A 24,191-nucleotide genomic window follows, 5' to 3' on the forward strand; every position below is an offset into this window, starting at 1 on the left:
AGAACATCACAATGTATTCAATATTGGTATTTTAAGATTTCATGTTTGAAATAATTATATGCAATTCCTGAGTAAGATTTGCTGGTGAGTTTTGTTCACATGAACAAGAAGCAACAAATGGAAAACGAGTTTGTACTAGTTTTTCAACCAATGACTAGAACATATTTTATTCCTGTAACCAGAATTTGAGCAACTTTGTCCATTTAAATTGTACTTGACTGTGTAAAAAGAAAGAAGTTATATCTCTCCACTCTTCTATGAAAAATGCATCCAATCAATCCCCTGTATCATTACTATAGTATAGCTATTCATACACAGTCATATGTCTATCATTACGGGCATGGACAATGGCAGAGAGTCCAGCATCCTATTGTCAAGGTATAGTTAACAGTTTCATTGGGAGTCTATCTTTGTCTGGAAGTAGAGATGCATACCATGTTGTATCCTCACATCTGGCTATGATAGTCTCCATTACACAGTTACTATACATCCCCTTAAATGAAAAGCCACAATACAAAATCAAAACGGAAAGAAAAAAAAAATTAACAACACCATGAAGTTAAGTAAACATGCTACTGAATGACTAATGTGTTGTTGAAGAAATGAAAATGAAAATAAAAACCTTCTTGAAGGAAATGATGCTATTATGTGTTCTATAAATCATTGAAGAATTTAATCAGAAGAAAGTGCTTTGAAGAAATGAAACTAGCCCAAACAGATAAAAATTTATGAGATATAGTTTCCGTTGATCTTTTTTGGTGAAATGTGTCTCCTGTACACAAGAAATAGATGGATTTTGTTTTTTAATCCAGTCTACTAATCTGTGACATTTGATAAGTTTAAGCCATTTACATTCAGGATTAATATGAATGGGTCGTAATTTGGTCTTGTCATTTTAACAATGAGTTGTTCATTGATTTAGTCTTCTGTTGCTATTTTACTGGGATGTTCTTACATTTGCCTTTAGTTTTGTTGGGTGCTATTCCTCTTTTCTGTCAAGAGAACATCTTGAAGTATCATTTGTTGGGCAGGTTTGGAGAAGGCATATTCTTCTAACTTTACTGTGGAAGAATTTTATTTCATTTTCAAAGATGAAGGAAAGTCTTGCTGGATATGTTATCCTGTGCCAACAATTTTTTTTCTTTTAGAATCTGGAATATGTCGCTCCATTCTCTTCTGGCCTGTAGAGTTTCTGTGAGAGGTCTCCTGTGAATTTAATTGGCATTCCTTTATATGTCAGTTGATCTTTTTTCACATGCACATTTAAGGATCTTTTCCTTATGTTCAGTTGAAGAGAGCTTGATGATCATGTGTTGTGGTGAAGATCGCTTTTGGTTAATCCTGTTGGGTGTTCTGTGTCCCTCCTGGATGTTGTTTCCAATTCTTTCTCTAGATTAGGGAAATTTTCCCTTATTATTTCATTAAATAGATTTGTAAAACCAGTTTCTCTTTCTGCACCTTCTGGACTCCCATAACCATAACTTTTATATTTGGCCTTTTAATAGTGTCTTTCAATTCTTGAATTTTTTTTTTTTTTTTTTTTTGGCCTGATCCAGCTCTGCTTCTAGCTTTTTTTGTTTCCCCCTGGTGACAGGAAATATCTTCTAGTTTTGAGATTCTTTCTTCTGCCTCCTTCATTCTATTTTGGAGGCTCTCCACTCTACTTTTAATTTTCTCCGCTGTATTCTTCATTTCTGATATATCAGCTTTCATTTGATTCATTTCCAGTGTGACATATTCCTTAAATTTCTTGAACTCCTGCTTTATGTGCTTCTCATTGCTGATAAAAAATTTTATAACAAGTGTTTTGAATTCTGTATCCCCTATTTTCTCGATGTCTTCCTCAGTGAACTCTGAGGTTGGCAAAAGGTTTTGCTCCTTCAAAGGGGAGTCTTCAGTAATATTCGTTGTGCCTTTGTCTCTTCTTTTCCTCTTGGTCATTGTACTTCTGGTTAGCAGAGACCCCCAAGGGGCAGGTTTCTAAGCTCAGTCACCCACAGGTCTGCAGTTTGATTTTACTTATTGCAGTTTGTACATGGCTCTTTGTGTATAATCATTTTTGCCACTCCCTCCAGCAAGTTCCAGGTCTAGGTTCTTACATTAGATTTCCACCATGGTCTCCATAGCCCCAGCTCCTGCTCACCAGTCTCCTCCTCCTGTGATATCATGCTGAGGCTACACCATTGTCTGTACACTTTCTCACACTTGCATTTGGAGCAGGTCCCAGGATTAGGGAAACACCAGGTGTCCTGTTGGTGGTGCTCATCTTGCTGGAACCTGTTAGTTGTTAGGTCTGAGAGCCACATGGACCTGTTTTGATGCATTGATGGCATAGTCAATATTATTTTCCTGGTTGCTGATGTAGTTCTGGCTAACGATGCAATTCGGTTCACCACTCGCTGAATGCTGCTGGGGTATCCGTCATTGCAACACCACACCATTGTGTCCGTCTCTTTCCTGTGTCTGTCAGTCTCCAGGTGCCCCTCCACTGTTGTTCTGTCCTCTCCTGTTTCCTGCAATGTGCCCTCTCTGCTTTACACTGGCTAATGTTTCTCAGGCTGTTTAAACATGTCCTTACCCTATTGCACCATCTTGATTCTCCCTATGTGAAATGTTTTTAAATATGTTTTAAACACATCAAGTTTTACTTATCCAGTTATCGTCAGTTAAGAAAAATCTTGAAAATTTTATCAAATATTTAACTTGAAGCTTTCTAGAGTTTATAAATTGACTACTTATGTGAGAGAAAATAATTTGAAAAAAATTGTCCTTTGAAATAATTTATACCATAAACCTATATTAATTAAAGTAAATTATATTCAATTATTCTTAATTTTTATGGAAAAATTTAATGAGGAAGCAGTCATTCTGTATGGAATTTTTTCAAGAAATAGAGTTCTTTGAATAATTAACATTGAGGTATTAGTAAAATGATAGATTGAGGAAAATCAAGACTTTTGTCTGTGTTGGAATGCTTACTCTCAGTAATGAAAATCAAAATAACAACCATGCCTGCCTCTGTCTTAGTAAAAACATATGAGAAGCTAGACTAAGCACCCTTTTGTAATTCTTCCCCCATCCTTCCAACATGCCTTCCCACCCCAGCCTGTGATAATCACCATTATATTGTTAATATCTATGATGTTACCGTATTATTTTGAAACCAGATACAAATGAGCTTATGTTCCTCTTTCTGTCTTGGCTCATTTGACTTTAAATAATGATTTCTACTTCCATCTGTGTCATTGTACGTGATAGGATTTCAATATTTCTTTCACTCAGTGGTACTGTTTTGTATATTGTCACATTTTCTTTATCCATTCATCATAGTGGACACACTTGTGTTGTTTCAGTTTCTTGGCTTTTGTGAATAGTGCTTCAGGAAACATGAGAGTGCACATGCCTGTTTGACAGACGGCTTCTCTTGCATTGTATGGCGAATAGAGGTCATGTCCTGTACATCTCTCTTAAAAAACCCAGATAGGATTTTGGATGTTTTAAATATATAGAAATGTTGAATGTTACATATATATATGTGTGTGTGTGTGCATATATTTCTTTTTTTTTTAAAGATTTTATTATTACTGAAAAGCCGGATATACAGAGAGGAGGAGAGACAGAGAGGAAGATCTTCCATCCGATGTTTCACTCCCCAAGTGAGCCGCAACGGGCCGGTACGCGCCAAACCAATGCCGGGACCAGGAACCTCTTCCAGGTTTCCAACGCGGGTGCAGGGTCCCAAAGCTTTGGGCCGTCCTCTCCTGCTTTCCCAGGCCACAAGCAGGGAGCTGGATGGGAAGTGGAGCTGCCGGGATTAGAACCGGCGCTCATATGGGATCCCGGCGCTTTCAAGGTGAGGACTTTAGCCGCTAGGCCACGCCGCCGGGCCCGCATATATTTCTATATATATATTTCTACATATGTATATATGTGTTTCCTAATTATAGATTCACATATGTATAATTGTACTTAAATATCACCCACATGTACAACATTATATGTTGTAATCTATAAATATGTACAATGATAAAATGTTTAAACTTTAAAAATGATAAATTAACTCCTCACAGGAATTGTGAAAAAGAAAAAGTGATAAATTTGCATTAAAAAATAAATTGTTTTATGCACATATAAATCTCCTTTGATGATAGTCAAGAGGCAATTATTCCATAGAGTAGCCACATAGAACTTTCTCTTATTCCTCAAAAAATATCTCCTAATTCTAATAGAATTCAAATATAAATTTAGGTTTTAATTTTATAACCATAAACATGTCATGGCACACATGTAACCAATTTTCAGAGCATCAGTGAAAGTTACAAGAGCTGCCCCCCATAAAAAAGGACCATTATTCATATTTGAAGTCTATTTTTTCTGTGTTTTTCCTGAGTGATTTGTGTTTTCTACAATTACAGAATCAAAATTTTTAGTGATTCTCAGTGTTTTCTATTCCCTTCTCTACATGATGTACAAGTTATGGTATTGGTGATAAAGCATGACCTATTTTGCCTGTACATTCTCAGAGACGGTTTACTGAACTCTGTTAGATCAGTTTGTGTTGTAGCAGAAAGTTGCAAGTCTTTCCCATAAGGTCTTACATTTAATTTATATTTATATTTAAGCTCTTATATTTAATTTATATTTATATTTAACTTTGCAATGTAGAACACAAACATATACCTTTATATTTATCACTCTGTTTAAAACAAATTCTGTCCTAAATGTTGGATTTAAAATAATATACAATAAAACATGATCATTTACAATGATAAATTGTACCTAAGAACTAAATTAAGAAAATAATTACATTTATGAATAATGACTGAAAACATAAGTTTGTAAATATATGCATGTGTATATTTATGCATTAGTTACATACAGGTGTACGTATGCCTGTACAAGAAATAAAAAAACAAAGTGACATGAGAATTTTTGTGGAAATGCATTATGCATCTTTTTATAGTTTTAGAGATGAGTTAGTTACAGAGTTCACATTTTAGATTGTTCTAAATTCAGGTTCAAATCTCGGTTTGTATCAACATAGAAAAAGAGATTAAACAAATATCAATAACTAACAAAGCTTCAGCTTTTTAGCATTGTGAATTTTTGTCCAAAACCAATAATATTAAGCATATTTAAATGATTTACTGTTAAACAATAAAGCACCCATTTCTCATAAGCTCACTCATACATTTATTTCTCATGTAACTCTCTTTATCATCATTCCATGAGGATTGAAATTATGCACATTCAAAGTATTTCTGTGTCTAGGAAAGGTATATAATACTGTCTTAATGAGTTTTCTTCTTTATACAGTGTATAACATTGTGATTTTAATTTACATTTAATTACCATAATTTAATTATAATACTTGCAAAAATTTGTCATACCACCAAATTAATTTGGAAGCACAATTCTGGGGTAAAAGAGATTTAGTTAAATGGATGCTTGATCATACTCAGTTATCTGTATATTAATCGTTTAATTCTTGATTTCTTTCTTATGTAGAGGTATCTACCTACTGAAACTGTAGAATCTGGTATCCATCCAGTATATTTTTGCAGCATTCACTATATTGAAATGCTGCTGAAGGCTGAAGTACCACTTGTGTTTTCAGCATTTCACATGTCTGGTTTTGCACCATCCCAGGTAAGCCGCAAACAGATAAATTGTCTTTAACTCTCAGGTATAGGTATCATTGCTTTTGAACAAAATTGCATTCCTGCCAGGTATATAAAATATATTTAAATTAATAAGCATATGTATTTAAACCTTTAAACTGGCTTTTCTCCCCAAGTCACTTGTTCAGCACCATGGCTAATGGTACATTAAGCCTGTGATTATAAAGTAAATTTATGTTACTGCAGAAACTGAAGGGGAAGTGCAAGGAAGGAAGGAAGAATGAAAAGAAAAGAAAGAAGAAAAGACGGAAGGAGGGAAAGAAGGAAGGAAGGAGGGGAAAAGAGGAAAGTGTATTTGTCTTAGAATTGCATTTGTGAAATACATGAAATTTGTTCTATTTAATAATTTTTAAAAACACAAAAATATGTTTTACAGTAGATGCCTAGTATTTATAGATTTCAAGTGCAATGTCTGCTGTTTAGGCTATGAGCTTTCCCAAACCCTCTGACTTTTTATGAAGTTGATAATTGACTAACATTAATAGTAATAAGGCTGATGTAATGATTCGTTGAGGTAAGATGGGAGGAATGCAGTATAGAGTTTCTGATCCAGGAGATAATTCTTAGCTAACAAAAGGGCCCAGGTGATTCACCTTGTCTTTAGGTGATGTGGTTTGGAACTGGGAAAGCTTACTGTATTTTTGCAGACTGAAGTTTTCACAGTAAACAATCAGTATGGTCATTTGCAGTAGTGCCAGAAATGTTACCTTCCTGTAATTAGCTAATATTGGGTGTAAATGGTTTATTCAATATGTTTTAATCAGGTTAAAATTAGTACTTTGGAACTTAAAGCTTGCTTTGTTTTTATAGTTAAATCTTTATTCAAAGCATCAAATAACTATAAAAATAACTTTTCTGTAACTCACTGGGGGAGCTAATCATGTTTTGCCTTAAGAACATATGTGCTTTATTGATGTTATATGCCATTTCATTGCTAATTATAAAATACAGTGACAAAATTTAAGTAAGTGGGCATATATGGCCAAGTGATTATTTGATTCAATGTTGTGTTCCAAGGCTTATTTATTTTCATCTAATTAAGAATTTTCCCTTTAAAGTTATTTATTTTTAGGTATTTATGGATTGGATGATTAGTGAAGAATTTATTGCCAGGCTGCTAAATGAAATATTCAGATCACTAGAGTAAAAATAATAAACTCAGTTTATTAATAATGAGCTCAACAATAAAAAATGTAAATTTGCTGAGTAGAATTTCTTTTAAAAGTAATTCAGATTGGAATGAAGACTGAAATCTAAATATGTTATTCTTTCTTTTAAAATGAGTAATGGAAAAATCACATCGCATAATCTTATTGACTTTTTGTCTAACCTTATCCTTTGTTAAGAAATTTCCCTTGGTCTATTTTGTTCCCTTACTTGACTAAAGCAGTGCCTCCTGTCCTTAATGATACATCTTCGGTAATTTCCTTAGAGTCCGCATAATGCATATCATTGATATTGCAAAACACTGTAAGCAAGTAGCCCAACAAGATGATCCTTTCAATAAAATGTGGAAACCCTGTCTGGTTTTTGCCATTACAAATGCAAGATTACAGAAAATGATTGCACCCTTGTGTGTTTTCTGACACAGTGCTTTTTGAAAAAATAGATTATGTGCATGAACATTCAGATGCCAAGGCTCACGGTGCTTCTTTTTCGGAGTCAGATTCATCAAATCTAGTCCCAGGATTTTCCTCTCTGGTACTGATGTCACCACTTATAATGATCCCTTTTCTTCCTTGTGAAGAGTCTGTATTTGTCAGGTATTTATGTCTTAATGTCTGCTCAAAGGAAAACTTTCTAGATCTCCTACAAGGAGTCCATTCTGCTTTGACCCTGTTGAGGTACCTCCCTTTTAGCAGAAATAGCCTGTGAAATGCCTATGCATATTTGTCTCACTTCTCAGACCTTGCGGTGTGTGATATACTGTCTTCCTGGAAGTGCCACAGAAATACAGTATCTTTACTGCAATCATACTATTTAAAAATGTTGTGGATCTCTTAGCCTTTATTGTATGACATAGACACGTCAGAGTCAGAGAGTTGGATTGACTTACTGAAATCCCTTGGGTAGTAAGGACTTCATGTAAAACAACTTTGATTCTGAAATGTGTTTTTGTTCTTACTTCACTCTTTCAGTGATGAGAACACATACAACACAAACAATTGTTTTAAATATTGTCTCTGAATTGTAAAGCAATCATTTACAATTCACACTTTTTTGGCTTAACTGAGTATCCACAAGTAATTGTGTTAATCTTTTTTTTGTTGTTTACTTGAAATGCTTTTGTAGTTTTTTAAAGGTCAGTTAACTCTGAATAAAAATAAAAATATTTTACAGTGTGTAATTGCTCACATCTCAATGTTATGCTATACTGTGTTTTAGCATAAACTTTTGATGCCTGTTGTGCAAGTAATTTTCTTTTTTATAAGCGAATTAAATGTGTTAAAGTGTAGTTGTACACTACACAAAGAATGGTGTTCTGGTCTGCTATAAAAACACTTAGTGTTTTACTTTGTAACCATTATCATTAACTATTGGTAATTTTTTTTACTGATTGTAAACACTCAGTGCTTTTGTTTTACAAATGTAATGATCCGTTTCTGGGGCTACAAGAGCTCTACAAAACGTTCCTAGAGAATGTGTATTAGGAAAAACTACATATAGATTTCCGAAAAAGTACATATATATATTTGCACCAAAACAAACTTATATTATCTTTTTATTACGTGTCAGAATGGGATCTAGTTTGAGACACTAATAAGCTCTATCAACTTAAAAGAAGCCCTATTGAGCAAGAGGACAGGAGGAGGCTTGTATCCTAACCTTGAAGACTCCCGGATCCTCACCAAGGACTATCAGTAGGAGCTTCAAGGACTACATCCCAACTGCCAAGGAGACCACGGGGAGTTGGACTGCCTTCGGAAGCTAAGAACTCTGAGGTCATCCATTCCCACTTGGATCTACCACAAGGGATGGAAGAAGTCCAAATCCTTCCTCACAGGATCCAGGGGCATCAGAACAACAGCCAGGAGCCCTGAACAGTCCGCAGAAACAGAAGAACAGTAAACTTCCTTCAGGTCTAGGGAGAGGAGCTCTCTCTGGTCCTCGCTTGGTTCCAACTTGGGGTCCCCACCCTCTCTGGCAATGACCATCAGGATCGCTCTGGACACCCCTCAAAACAAACAAATAACCAAACAAACAAATAAAAAATCTAGAATAGATAGAGAACAACAAGGAAAGCTTAGAATCAGACGGGAAACAGTCAGCATGGATTCACTTATACTTTATTAGGTGGGACACAAAGATTAGTTACTCCTCACTAGGGTGTTGAGGATTTCTCTGCACATCCCTCCTAAAACTATTCTGCACCTAAGCTGTTGACATATGTCTTATTAGTTATAAGCCAGTCTAGACTTCCCAAAAGAAAGCCAGGTTCAGCAAAATTATGCTTTAATCCTATAAAATGCTAAATATTTTAATGAGAATAGACATGAGACAGTTGAATAGTAATGTACAGCCATTTTAAGATATATGGAACCCGGTTGTATATAAACGAAAATTGAAATGTCAATGAAGTAGTCACAGGAGGTAGTTAAGAACTTGCATATTTTTTAACATATTGGTTACTCAATACCATGTCAATCAATTCCATAACATTATAAATTGTTGCTGATGTTATGTTGGGGGTTTTAACTGATCGGGATAATACTCTGCTGACTCTACCTACAGATCAGAGAAGGTCTACCCAACAAGCCATTGAACTTATCTGGACAATAAAATTCTGGACTCTGTGTTTGGTATATGCTTGCAATGAAAGAATCTCAACTTAACTTGAACTGTGGTTATGCAACAAGGTGGAGGAATCCAATATGAGGGGAGGGTTAGGGAAGGGTGGGGGGAATCCCAGTACCTACAAAACTGTCACATAATGCAATGTAATAAATTTTTTAAAAAGCCCTATTCGAGAGAGAAATACAAATTCTGCTAAAGTTGAAGCAAGCACTAACATCGTCTTTATGGGAAAGGAAACCTAATGAAGGGAAGTGGTGAACTCAGAGGTGCCTTGACAGCAGCTCGGAAACAGCAGTTTGCAAAAAGAGGACAGGACCATGAGATGAAGTCCATAGTGGTAGAACATCATCACCCACATCAATTTATGAGTAAAAAATTATGAGTAGAAATACCCTGATTGAAGAAGACTAATAACTAAAAGCAATCATAATAACCAACATCATGAACACTGCAGTGGGTTCAGTGCATACAATTATGACTGAAAAATGAAAGTGAATCAGATTTCCTGCTCAATATGTGCCCAAACTGTTACATCCAGATCAGCTGCAGGGAAGAGTGGAGTTCTCGTTGGAAGCCTTAAGCAAATCAGATCAAGATTCTGAAGCATTTCTTCCAAAATTTATAACACGAAGTGAAATAGAGCATTGACAAAATACATTCAAACCAATGGAAGTGATTGTCGCATGGTCAAAGAGGCGCAGTCAAAGCAAAAGGGGACCATTCAGCAATAGAAGTCCTGGCAACATGTTTTTGGATGTCTAGTGTGTTCTGCTTCGGAGGGCCAAAGAACAGTAACATCTGCTGATTCCAGTGCTTTGAAAACCTTAGCTGACATTTTATCAGAAAAACACCTGAGAGAAAGCTTCCCAGGAAGAGTCCACCACCACCACAGTATTGCCCAATCCTCTCAGCAAACAGGATGGTTCCTGAGGGGTTAACTGGGAAACATTAGGCGTACAACTCATACAGAAATCTGGCTCCTGCTAACTTCTTTTTTGCTACCTAATTCTTAGAAATATTTAAGCAACACCGTGGATTTTTTGGCGGGGGGGGGGAAGTTTATAGTTAAAAAAGAAAAAATTGCACTTGAGAAGGGTAAGTTCTCAGAGCCCTCACTTCCTTACTGATAGACTGAATAGCTGGTATAACCCTTCACAAAATAGTTTAAGGAGTTAATGTTTTGCTTGAAGTTTTAACCCTCCCTTTACTCATATGTTTTGCAGCCCGTGCAGTCCCTTCGCATTTATAAGAAAAATTTGGCAATTTCTGCCAAAATTGCATCTGTATTTACCCTGCAACCCAGGAGTTTCATTCCTAGAAATGTATCCCAAAGATACATTAAGAAAAATTTGAAAATATTTTGGTTGTGTATATTTTTTACACTTTTACAAATGTCTATGGGTGGGACTTGCTTGAAAAAAATGCAGCTTATCCACCATAAAGTACTATGCCATTATAAAAAGGAATGAGAAATACTTCTGTCTGTAGACTTAGCATGTTACACAGGTTGATTTGTGTAATGAGAAACAAAGTGGAAAGTATGTGTTCAGTAGGTCACCATTTATATAAATTGTGAATGCAAATATAAACATACATTCATAGGTATGCTCATATTAAGGGCATAAAAGAAAATGCTGTAGCTTTTAAGTAGTTGCTAATGAGAACTGAATAAGTTGGAGGTTTGGGCGATAGAGCTTATTATTTTTACTTTAAAACCACATAAACATTTTACATAATACAAGCAACTAAATATGAGGGAAGTAGGACCAGAAGGTGAGAGGGAAAATATGTTCATAGTATCTTTGTTTAAAAATTTTCAAAATGTATTTGAAAGGCAAATAATACAAAGAGAAGAGCCGATAGAGAGAGACTTCATCTATTGGTTCACTTACCAAAGCGCTGTAATGGCTGGGGCTGGGCTGGGCCAAGCCAAAACCAGGAGCCTGGAGCTTCTTTCATGTCTTCCAGATGGGAAAAGAGGCTCAAGATTTTGAGTCATGTTTTTCTGATATCCCAGACACATTAACAGGGAGCTGGATTGGAACTGAAGCAGTTGGAAACAAACTGATACCCACATGGGATACTGACATAACAGGTGGCAAATTTTAACTGGCTGTGCTACAACATCAGCCCACCATAATACATTAAATGAAAAGGGTAATAGTAGTTGATATGACTAATATGTAAAAAATAAAGCTTTTAGTAGTACCCTGAATTCACATTTGAAGTCCCAACCCCCTAGTGTATCAGATTATGATACAGGGCTTCAAGGTTATAATGAAATTAGAAAGAAGTCATCAGGCTGAACCCTAATCCAAATAACCGCATAAGAATAGTGAATTAGAGTACAGAGATACTCAGCTGCCCAGAGCAAGATGCACATGAAGCTGGAGAAGTTGGGCATTCAGAAGTCCCCCAACATCTGGATCTTAAACATCTCTAGAATGGTGAGGAAATGCATTTTTGTTGTTGAAGCTACATAGTTTCTGGTTCTTTCCTACAGCAAACCTAACACATTAGTATGTCATTTTAAATGTAATTTAAACTCAGAATCACCATGCCAAAAAGTTGAATCAGGGGATAAGAAACAACTTGCATGGCCTATTTAATATTCCTTGAAAATATATACATAGAACAAGACAGGAAAATTTGTGAACCTCTGTCTTCTATACCTAGGACACATTGAAGTAAGCTACCATATACATTCCCTTTCCTTCACACACACACCCAAAATTATAGGAGAGGCAAGGTACTTTTAATAAAAGAATAGCTTCTGAAAGGTAATTTACAGATAATAAATTGAAAATTAATATCAGAGAGTAAGTGTATTAGTTCCCTGTGATCAAAATAGCAAAATACCATGAATTAGATAGCTAGAAAAAACACCAAATTGTTTTCTCACTCTTCTGTAGACTGTAAATCCAAAATCAAATTGGTGACAATGCCAGGTTCACGAAACTCTTTCATGACTCCCCCCTTGCCCCCCCAGTGTTAGTTGTTCCTTGATTTGTAGATGTCTCACTCCATTATTTCATCTTCCACATGAAGTTCTTATTCTGTACCTTCCCAGTATCTTCCTTCCGCATGTCTGCCTCTGTTCCTTTTTCTCCTTCTTAAAAATACATAAGAATTGCATTTTTAGGGCCCATTCTGTGACATCATTCTAAATTGATTACCGTTGTAAACATGGTATTCCCAAATAGGGTTATGTTCGGAGGTGCTGTATGCTAGGATTCAACGTAGTTATGGGGGCCAGGAAAGGTGTTCCAGGAAGGTGGGCTGTAACCCATAATATTAGTATATCTAAACATTAGCAAAATTCTTAATCTGTGGGTCATTGTTAGGTGTTTTCCTTAAATTTATTCTATGTTTTCCACCATGAACATGCATTGCTTTTATAATACAATTAAATATTATTAGAAATAAGTTAAAGAGGAAAAATATGCCCCATTTTAGAAGTCTTTTCTGAATTATTCTCTACATTAGCTTGAAGTTTTTATGTTACATAATTCTGTTTGGCTTAAGTTATTCTGTGATTCAGCAAGAGTCCATTTGCATTAATGTAGCATTTAGCAATCTGTCATCTGCATAATTATACATCTGTGATTATAGGTAGAATAAGAAAAAAATCTGTCTGAACTAAAATAGTTTCTTACCATTTGTCGTCTGTGTAGAGCAGACTGGAGTTTTGGTAAGAGCAAGACAATATGAAAAATCAAGGATTTCAGGAATAGATAATATGTGTATTGGCACATGGTCAGTTACTCTTAAGTTCTCTATCCAATGGCCATCAAAATTTTGTCAAACATTAATACACACAAAAAGATAAGTATGTTTATTAGATTTCTATGCAGAGTATCTTTTTAATTAAATGTAACCTTTTCATTGACTTTGTATGTCATTGGCTACTAAGTTTTTAAGTCATCTGTATCAAATACAGAATTGTAATTCTTTTCTTTTTTTTTTTTTAGATTTGTCTGCAATGGATAAGTCAGTGCTTTTGGAATTATTTAGATTGGATAGAAATCTGCCATTATATTACTACGTGTGTTATTCTTGGTCCTGATTATCAAGTGTACATCTGTATAGCTATATTCAAACATTTACAACAAGACATTCTACAGCATACTCAGACTCAAGACCTGCAAGTTTTCCTAAAAGTAAGTGTGTTTCTACCTATGGAAATAGATAATTTGGGGTGGTTAATACTAGAACATTTTCTAGATAACACATCTAATTCTAAAGAGAGGTTAGCATTATTAACATCTCCGTTTTAGAGATGATAAAACTGGAAGCAGAGTCACATTATGTTTTTGAAACTTGTACACCTACAGTGAGACTGAAATGGGTGTTTTATATAATGTGTGTGTTTTATATATGTATATCATCTTCAGGTATGTCATCTACATATTATTTGATCCATACAAGTGAATTTATTGCTTTAGTGTAGGTTTGTTCTTTCTAAAAATATCTGCTGTATTTATCCCCCACCATGAGTACTGTTTGTATGTATGTATGTATGTATTTATGACAGTTCTATACACTCTGGGATTTCCTGTCCCCCCTGCCAAGTTCCCTCCTCCCACCTGTTGATTTCTCCTCTAGTGTTACAGTGGTTAGTCCTTCAAGAAATTATGTTGGAGGTCTTATATTGTTACGATAGTGAACCCAAAAGCCAAATCCCGTTAATTGGCCTTTGGCTTTCTGCTGGGTATGGACCTTTGGTTCCTGCCTTTAAGAATCCATCCATCATGAGTCCTTTACCAGGACTGAGCTCCATTCCTTTTGAACTTTCAGAGCTACAAGCTAAATAAACTGCTTTGTTTTATAAAATGTCGTGCCTTACGTATTTCATGATGACAATAGAATAATACAGTATTTAATTTAATTTCCTATTCCTTACACTTCTGTTTTTCTAAACTTTCAGATTTATGAGCATTTTTCTGATAGATAATTCTTTGTTTATAGCACTTCTCTTAAAAATGTTGTATACATTACTTTGGAAAACTGTAGTTGGTTTTATTTCTTAATCATAATACTATGACTTTTGAAATTCTGGACTTTAGGAAGTATGCAAGGTACAAATATACCCTTGTGGGTAATTCTGTGAAGAAACCCAGCTGTAAAGACAAAAAGCTTCCTTAAATTTAGAATATTTTCATATTCTCATTACTTTCACTGTGCCATTGACACATGTAAACTTGAATACCGTAAAAACATTATTTATCAAATATTGTGTTTTCTTTAGCTTAACAACTAGCTTATACATAAGCTAATTTTGTTCTTTATTATTATATACTTACCATGGCTAATTTCCATTTTATACTTTTTAAAATAAATAACATTTATTATTTAAGATTGCCAAGCTATAAAGCATTCTATTTCACAAGTGATTGATTCAAAGAATTGTGTATTTCCAATTTATGTCACTAGACTTACATACTTTTAGAACCAGTCCTTTAAAAAATCTTTTAGACAGAGTCAGAAACATGGGCCCAAACAAGATTGCTTGTTTGACTAACCCTCCCTTGGAAGTGCCAGGATCCCACAAGGGCTTAGGTTCATGTCCTGACTGCTCCACTTCCCATCCGGCTCACAGCTTGTGGCCTGGGAAAGCAATAGTGGATGGCCTAAAAGCCTTTGGACCCTGTACTTGTGTGGAAGGAGCCAGAAGCTCCTGGCTCCTGGCTCTGGATTGACTCATCCTCAATTTTTGCAGTCTTGTGGGAAGTAATCCAGGGAATGGAAGTTTTTTGTTTTTTGTTTGTTTGTTTTTTGTCTCTCTTTCTCTCCTTCTCTCTGTAAATCTGCCTTTCCAATAAAAATAAATAATTCTTTTTAAAGAGAGAGTCAGAAACCGAGATCTCTCATCTATTGATTAACTTCCCTAAAGGCAATACATAAGATTGGGAGCTGGGCTAGAGCCAACCCAGAGCCAAGTAATGAAACCTGGTATTTTATTGTGGGATGCTGCATTTTAACTGCATCTTACTATTAGGCTAAATGCCCACCCCTTAACTTATTCTTTTATTAGAAAGTTTCTAAGACAGTGATCCCACATGTTAAAGGAAAGCTAATATAGATATAGGAATGATCTTTCAAAGAAGAGGATTTTCAAAGGAAAGAAGAATTAACCAAATGGGAATTATGCTAAAGGGAAAATGTGTCTTCATTTTTTTCTTTTATGTGTTACATTATTTCATTTATATAAGGTAAATGAATTTTATGTATTTTACAATGCAGTTTTAGGAGCATAGAGCTACTTCTCTCTATCTGTGCCCTTCCTTACCGCCTCTGTCCCTATAGCCAGGCGCCTACTTCCTTTTCTGTTTTATTTTTTATAGTGGCATATTTTCAGTTCACTTCAAAATCTCAAGCTTAACACTCCTTTAAGGAAAGAATTCAACAAATAGCCAATAAGAGAGAGAGAAAAAGAGCGCACGCACTAGAGAGATGGATACCACTGTTCCTCAAGAGTACAGACAAAGGCTCTGAACAATAAGCACAACTAAAAATGTCAGTTTTGCACATAGAGATTGCATTTTGTTATGCTTGGTATATTAGTGCCATAGATCAGGGAAAATATACAATGCTTGTTTGTTTGTGGTTGGCCTATTTCACTAAGCATAGTGGTTTCCAGATGCATCAGTTTCATTGTAAAAGACAGGATTTCATTCTTTTCTATGAGTAGTATTCCATAATGCATATATACACCTCATTTTCTTTACTCAGAACTTAACTATTGTGAATTGACCTGCAAGAAACATGAATGTAGAAATAATACTCTGCTGACTGCATTTTTGGGGAGTAAATTCCTAGGAATGGGATGCCTATATCACATGGTAGATCTGTTTTCAGATTTCTGAAAGATCTCTATACTGACTTTCATAATAGTGTACTAGGTTGCATTCCCACCAACAGTGAAGTAGGGTACCTTTCCCCCAATATCCTCACCAATGTTTGCTGTTTCATGGTTTTTGGATAATAACAATTCTAAGTGGACTGAGGGGAAATCTCATTGTGGTTTTGATTTAAATTTCCCTGATGGTAAATGAGCCTAGTATTTTTCATGTGTCTCTCACACATTTATATTTCATTTTGAAAATTTCCTGTTCATGTCCTTTACATATTTCTTGCCTATGTTGTTGTTATTGAATTTATTTCCTGAGCACTTTATGGGTCCTGTATATTAATCATTTACTGCTGCATAATTTGCAAATATATATCCCATTTTGTTTGTTTGTTGCCTCTTCGTTGAATGTTTCGTTTGTAGTGGAAAATTTAACTTGATGTGATCGCATTTGTTTATTTTTTTTCTTTAATTGCCTGTGCTCCTTGGTGTTCTTCCAAGAAGGCTTTGCATATTCCTGTGTCTTTCAGAGTTTCCCTGATATTTGACGGTATCTGGTCATACATATTGATCTTTGATTCATTTTAAGTTACTTTTTGTGTAAGGTGTAAGCTAGGGATCATGTTTCATACTTCTGCACACATAGATCCAATTTTTCCAGCACCATTTTTAAAGAGATTGTCTTTTCCTCATGGGTTGATTCTGGTTTTCTTGTGAAAAATATGTGGACTGTAAATGTGTGAGTTAATTCCTGGGATTTATGTCATGTTCCATTGATTTCCATGTCTATTTTTGTGTCAGTACCAAGCAGCTTTGAGTACAACTATGCTGTAATACACCTTGAAGTCTAACATATGATTTTCCCAGCTTTGTTTTTGTTGCTTAAGATTGCTTTAGCCATTCAGGGTCATTGTGTTTGCAAATGAATTTTAGTGTATTTTTCTACATCTGGGAAGATGGTTATGAGGGTTTGCATTGGAATCACATTGAATATATAAATTACTTTCAGTAGTATGGACATTTTGATAATATTAATTCTACCAATCCACAAACATGGAAAAAAATGTTTCTTCTTTGTTTTCCTTTAATTCTTTCCTTAATGTTTTATAATTTTTATCATAGAAATCCTTCACTTGATTAAATTTATTTCAAGCTATTTAATTTTTTTTTTATTGGCAGCTATTCTGAATGTGACTGATCTTTCAGTTTCTTTCTCAGCCAGGGAATTTTTTGTGTATACAAAGGCTGTTGATTTTTGTACATTGATCTTATATCCTGCAGCATTACCAAATTCCCCTATGAGTTCCATACTCTTTTAGTAGATTCTTTTGGTCCCCCTTTATAGAGAAACATGTCATCTGTAAACAGGGATAACTTGACTCCCTCTTTTTGTTTGTTTTGTTTGTTTTGTTTTGTTTTGTTTTGTTTTGTGTGTCTGTGTGTATGTTTTTCCTAATGGCTTTGACTAAATCTTTCAGGACTGTGTTGAACACCAGTGGTGAGCGTGGGCATACTTGTGTGATTCTGTGTCTTAATATAAGTGCTGACATTTCCCTTTCCAAATGATACTTTCTGTAGGCTTGTTATATATTACCTTCATTGTGATGGGGAATATTCTGTCTATACCCATATTTAAAATTTTTTATCATGAAAAATGTTGTATTCTATCAACTGTTTTCTCTTCATCTATTGAAATAATGATTTTTATTAGAGAACAATTCCTTTTTTTTTTTGGTGGTGGAACTTCTCAATGTAATTAATGAATAAATGAATATTAAAAAAAATAGAAACAAAGAAAAGAAGAAAAAAAATAAATAAAAACATTTCAAGAAGTAAAAAAAAAAAATACCTTAAAAGCTATTCAAGTGATACATTTCCTATTATAGGCCTCCACCTCCACCACTTTGAGTCACTTTTCCAAATGCAGCTCACACAACATTATCCTTGTTATTTGTTCGTCTTTATCCATTTTGGGGTTGCCAGTTTACAGCTGAATGGCTTAAATTTGGCCAAATTAAATTAGTATTCACAAATGCCTCATGCCTCCTCTTTCTCTACCATCCACACATATAAAGTGGAGAGGTCAAGACTGTGTATACAGCATCAAGATTTAACATAAATGAATGTGTTTGCTCTGCTGTGAAAATACTGTGGCACTACACACTTGACTGTCTGGTGTACAGTATGTGCATGGGCCTGCCCCATAGCAAAACAGTTTAAACCAGCAGGTCCAGCATCCATTATGTGTGCTGGTTTGAGGATCAATTACTCAACTTCATACAAGCTCCCTATTAATGCACCTGAGAAAGCAGTGGCAGATGACCCAAATCTTTGGGTCCAAGCACCGTAATGGGAGACCAAGAAGTTCCTAGCTACCGCTTGGCCCACTCTGGGCATTTGAGGAGTGAACTAGTAGATGGAAGATCTTTTTCTCTGTGTCTCTCCTTCTCTATCTCTGTGTAACTCCGACACAACCACATGAGACATCACTTACTGCCTCCCAGAGACCACATAACCACGGAACTTGCAATTGGAAACAGAATTAGGCTCAAATACAGACATCCCATATGGGAAGGAGAAGGTCCAAGCAGGATCTTAATTGCTATGCCTATGGCTACTTTAGTTTAAAACTAAAGGACATTTAAAAGATGTGAGGAAGAGGTCATCTTTACTACTCGAATCCTAGTTAAATTACTAAATTTGGATAGAATTCGCTTAAATAAATAACATTGAGAATAAGATATTGGCAAAAAAAATGATTTTAGCATACATCTCAGAACTAATCTTTCTTTTTATTCACATTGCATTCATCTCTGAAAAAGGGAAAACGTCTTGTGATTAGTACCAAGACTTCTCATTTTTGCTTTTATTTTTTCCAAGTGGGTACTTCTCAAGACCAATATTGCCTCTTGATATAGAATTACTTTTCTGATAAGATAAATTCTATTGTGCTTCATTTAAATATGTAGTGACATACTTCTTTATTCTACTAAGGTCTGTAACAATTTTTCATTTACAACTATGTAAATATTTGTGTGCTATTTTCATTCATTTATACATTTACTAGTTATAAAAGGTTGATTAGTGAAGTAATTGTATTCTCCTCTAAGAATAGCCCCCACCTCTGAAAAGACACATGATTTTAAAATTCCAATTAAACTGTGGTTACTGTGATTTAAACCTTGAAAATTGTGTGCTACATTTTCTGATCAAGAATTTCAGAGTTACATAGAGAAAAAATGCTTACCAGTAATTTTCTGTAAGACTATGCCACAGTCAAAAATTTCTTGCCAGAGTATTTCATCATGTTAGTCCCTGGATTTACATATTTGATAGTTGTTTCTAGGTGGAAGAAAAACAAAGTGTTGCTTTTGCTTTTTATATTTACCTTGTATGTGGACTGTATAAAAATCTATTTTGAAGAGATTAAATTGAAAAATAAAATCAAAATTCAAGAAATATAGTTTCTGCTGATCTTTTTTGGCAAAATATGTCTTCTGTAGGCAACAAATAGATGGGTTTTGGTTTTTTAATCCAGTCTAATTTGTGATGTTTGATTAATGAGTTTAAGCCATTTAGGTTCAGGGTTAATATGAATGAATGGTAATTTGGTCCTGTCAATGAGTTGTTCATTGATTTAGTCTTCTGTTGTTATTTTACTAGGATATTTTCATATTTGCGTTTAGTTTTGGTGGACGCTATTCCTTTTCTCTCAAGAGAACATCTTGAAGTATCATTTGTTGGGCAGGTTTGGAAGAGGAATATTCTTTTAGTGTTTCTTTATTGTGGAAAAGTTTTATTTCATTTTCAAAGATGAAGGAAAGTTTTGCTGGGTATGTTATCCTGAGCCAACAATTTTTTTCTTTTAGAATCTGAAATATGTTGCTCCATTCTCTTCTTGCCTGTAGAGTTTCCTGTGAGAGGTCTACTGTGAATTTATTTGGCATTTGTTTATATGTCAATTGATTGTTATTCACATTCACGTTTAAGGATCTTTTCCTTATGTTTGATTGAAGAGAGCTTGGTGAAGATCACTTTTGATCAAGCCTGTTGGGAGTTCTGTGTCCCTCCTGGATTTTATTTCCCAAATCTTTCTCTAGATCAGGGAAATTTTCCTTTATGATTTCGTTAAATACATTTGTAAACCCCTAGGTCTCCCATAACTTTTATTTTTGGCCTTTTAATAGTGTGTTTCAGTTCTTGAATGTGTTTTTAAGCTTGACCCAGCTCTGCTTCCGGTTTTTTGTTTGTATCCCGCTGGTGAGTTTCATCTGTTCAAAACACTTTATTTCTCGTTTAATTCTTCACCAACTCATAGAAAAGACAGCAGTATCATTTTCTTCAAGGAGATTTTTTAATTTTCTTTTATATTTTCTCAGCGATACATTAGTCATTCATTAGCATGTTCTTTAACTTCATGGCATTTTTAATTTCTGTTTTCTTCTTATTTTTGATTTTGTATTGTGGCTTTTAAGAGGATGTATAATAACTTGTAATGGAGACTGTCCTATCCAGATGTGAGGATACAATGCAGTATGCATCTCCACTTCCAGATCAAAGATGGACTCCCAATGAAACTGTTAACTATACCTTAACAATAGGATGCTGGATACTCTGCCATTATCCTTTCCTGCAGTGATGGATATATGACTGTTTATGAAGAACTGTACTATCGTGTTAATATAAGGGAACTCAGAGTGTGGAGGGAAGGGACTTGTGGAGGGGGGCAAGATAAATCTCAGGGCCTATGGACCCATACCATAAAATGATAATAAGAATAATAATAAAGAAGTAACATAAAAAATCATAGTGCATATAAACTCAGTAGTTTATAATCATTGATTACCAAAATTTGTTAATCGTTTACTTTGTGTATGATAGTTGAGATGCTATAGTGAAAAAAATAAACAACATTTTTGAGTGCTTGCTTTGTGCAGGCATTACTGTAGTCTAGAAATGTAGATAGAAAAATAAAATGTTATCTTACAGGTCTCATTGTTGGGGAAAATTAATCTGTAATTATGAAATGATATTCAATAATGATGAATACTCTCCAGAAAATTGAATAGTATAATGGTCATCTCTGAGTTGCAATTGGGTGGTTGGAGGAAATGAAAATTGAAAGCAAGAAGGAGGCTGCCAAGAGTAGTGCAAGGAGAAGAACATTGGTGTAGGGCATTGGGCGACATAGGCACTTACCTGGGAAAGCGCACTGAGTGCTTCAGGGACTTAACTGGAGTAGAAGGTGAAGGAAAAAAGAAAATAAAACCAGATTGTTGGGGCCAGCACGATTGCTCAGCTAGCTAATCCCATATGGGCATTGGTCTGTGTCTAAACTGTTCCACTTCAGATCCAGCTCCCTTCTTGTGGCAGGGGAAAGCAATGGAAGATGGTTCAGTTCCTGGGGACCCTGTACCCACATGTGAAACCAACAGAAGCTCCTCACTCTGGGTTTCAGATTGACTTAGCACCAGCCATTGTGGTCATTTCAGGAGTGAACCAGCAAATGGAAGATCTCTCTGTCTCTCTCTGTGTGTCTCCCCTTCTCTCTGTGAATTTGTCTTTCCAATAAAAATAAACAAATCCCTAAAAAATTGGACTGCAGGGGCCAACAGAGGAACCTTGCAGCTAAAGTCCTCACCTTGCACATGCCAGGATCCCATATGGATGCTGGTTCTAATCCTGGCAGCCCTGCTTCTCATCCTGCTCCCTGCTTGTGGCCTGGGAAAGCAGTCAAGATCCAGAAGAAGGTCCAGTCTCCTGGGATTGGATCGGCACAGCTCCAGCAGTCGCGGTGGCTTGGGGAGTGAATCAACAGATGGGAGATCTTCCTCTCTGTCTCTCCTCCTCTGTATATCTGACTTTCCAATAAAAATAAAATAAATCCTTACAAAATTAGACTGTAAATATATGTATTTGTGTATTATTCTAAGCAGATGTAAAACAATTGGCAAATTCTAAATGAAAGAGTGATAATTATATGACATATAGTTATGACCTGTAAAATCATCAAAAGTGAGAATATTGGTGACTTAACAAATTAATGAAGTAATGGTAATAGAGTTACACTGGAACAAGTTGAGGGGAAAATAGGAATGATTTGTGTTGCTAGTATCAGCAGAAAATTGTCAGCACTTAAGGGAGTTTTGGGTTCAAATAATATTCCTTCGTATAAGGAAAGGATGTACAAAATAATCAAATCCCAGAACATACCTTTTTTTACCCTATGTATTAGTTAGTACATATTAGGGAAAACATGATTTTTGTATATATAACTGCCTTATTTCAGTAAGCATAATGATTTCCAGTTGCATTATTTAATTATAAAAGACAAGAGTTCATTTTTTTTTATGGTTGAGTAGTAATCCTTACTGTATATATACCAAAATTTCCAGTCATCAGTTAGTGGGGAACTGAATTGATCCCACATATTAGAAATTGTAAATTGAGTTGCTATAAATACGGGAGAATAGCAGGGTTTTGCTGTTGCTTTTTTGTGTGTTTTCTACTTGCTGTGCATTGATGTATTTTTTAATGAAGTGTTAAGTCTGTGATTGTAAACTGAAATGGAAGTAGAGGAGGGCGCGTCGGATGGGACGTATGTGTATGGTGAAATATGTGAAATGTGTTAGGTAAAACCCAAAAGCTAATTTCAAAAAGGAAATGTATGAGGATTGAACTTATATGTTTATAGTAAAACATAGTAAAGCACCTTTGGCAAAACAGCGTGTTGGATCATTACATGAAAAAGGAAAAGAAAAGCATGTTATTGTGGCAAATATTTCAAATAATCACACCCAGTTGAATTTACTTTCAAAATATGAAATCATATACATGATATGCTTTACTACTATCAGTTATCCTTAACAAGTGCAGATAAAAAGATACTTCCAGAAGATTAGAAATACACAATGCTTTTCCTAATTTAAGTTTTACATATTGATAGAATTGACATGAAAAATATGGTTTTTTGGTTTGAGCTGGCACAGTAGCCTAGTGGCTAAAGTCCTCGCTTGGCATTGCAGGTATTCCTCCATAAGGACGCTGGTGTAGTTCTTGTCCCAGCTGCTCCACTTCCCATCCAGCTCCCTGCTTGTAGCCTGGGAAGCCAGTAGAGGATGACCCAAAGCCTGAGGACCCTACACCCTTGTGGGAGACCTGGAAGAAACTTCAAGGTCCTGGCTTTGGATTGGCTCCCTTGAGGACATGGCAGTCACTTGGGGAGTAAAACAGCAGATGGAAGATCTTCTCCCCTGCCTTTCCTTCTCTCTGTAAACTTGACTTTCCCATAAAAAATATTTAAATACACACACACACACACACACACACACACACACACATTCGTTTTATCCACATTTCTAGGAGTCCTTCCTCTTCATAATAAGAGAAAGCAAAATGCTTCTAGAAAATGTTATAACCTCACTGTTCTATTCCCATCATATGCCCACTCAAGCTTGTCATCTCTCAGTATGTTTTAAAGCTACCACCTTCAACATCTAGCTATTTTTCTCTTCTGAACTATAGTCCTAAATGTGGACCTAATCTGACTTGTAGTTCTGAGACTACAAGATCCCTCCAATTTTCACTTGCTTTTTTCTTTATGGCTGACTGGTTTACATTCCAAAGAAGGGCAGGATGTTATGAACCTTCTTATCCATATATCCCTCCAAAAAAAAAAAAAAAGAGGGGATTCAGTCTCTGCATGCAATTTTAAAATATCTAAAAGAACTGTAATTCAATAATTTATTTTTAATACTGAAAAGAAATTGATATCTCTTAAATCAGAAGTCAGTGAACACTGATATGTAGCCTAAGTTACAGAATTTGGGAAGGCATCTTTATTCTTTTCGATTAAGCTACTAAAA

General features: G+C 35.2%; 1 protein-coding gene across 1 annotated transcript in view; it reads left to right on the plus strand.

Moving 5' to 3' along the window:
- Window positions 1-24,191, plus strand: part of LOC131483103 (protein broad-minded-like) — a 31,549-nt gene that overhangs the window by 1,706 nt on the left and 5,652 nt on the right. The window contains exons 2-3 of the mRNA XM_058680124.1: window positions 5,509-5,649; window positions 13,448-13,636. Coding sequence (XP_058536107.1) covers window positions 5,509-5,649; window positions 13,448-13,636 — 330 coding nt within the window. The remainder of the gene's footprint in view (window positions 1-5,508; window positions 5,650-13,447; window positions 13,637-24,191) is intronic.

This window comes from Ochotona princeps, chromosome 1, assembly GCF_030435755.1.
Source record: "Ochotona princeps isolate mOchPri1 chromosome 1, mOchPri1.hap1, whole genome shotgun sequence".
Lineage (NCBI taxonomy): Eukaryota > Metazoa > Chordata > Mammalia > Lagomorpha > Ochotonidae > Ochotona > Ochotona princeps.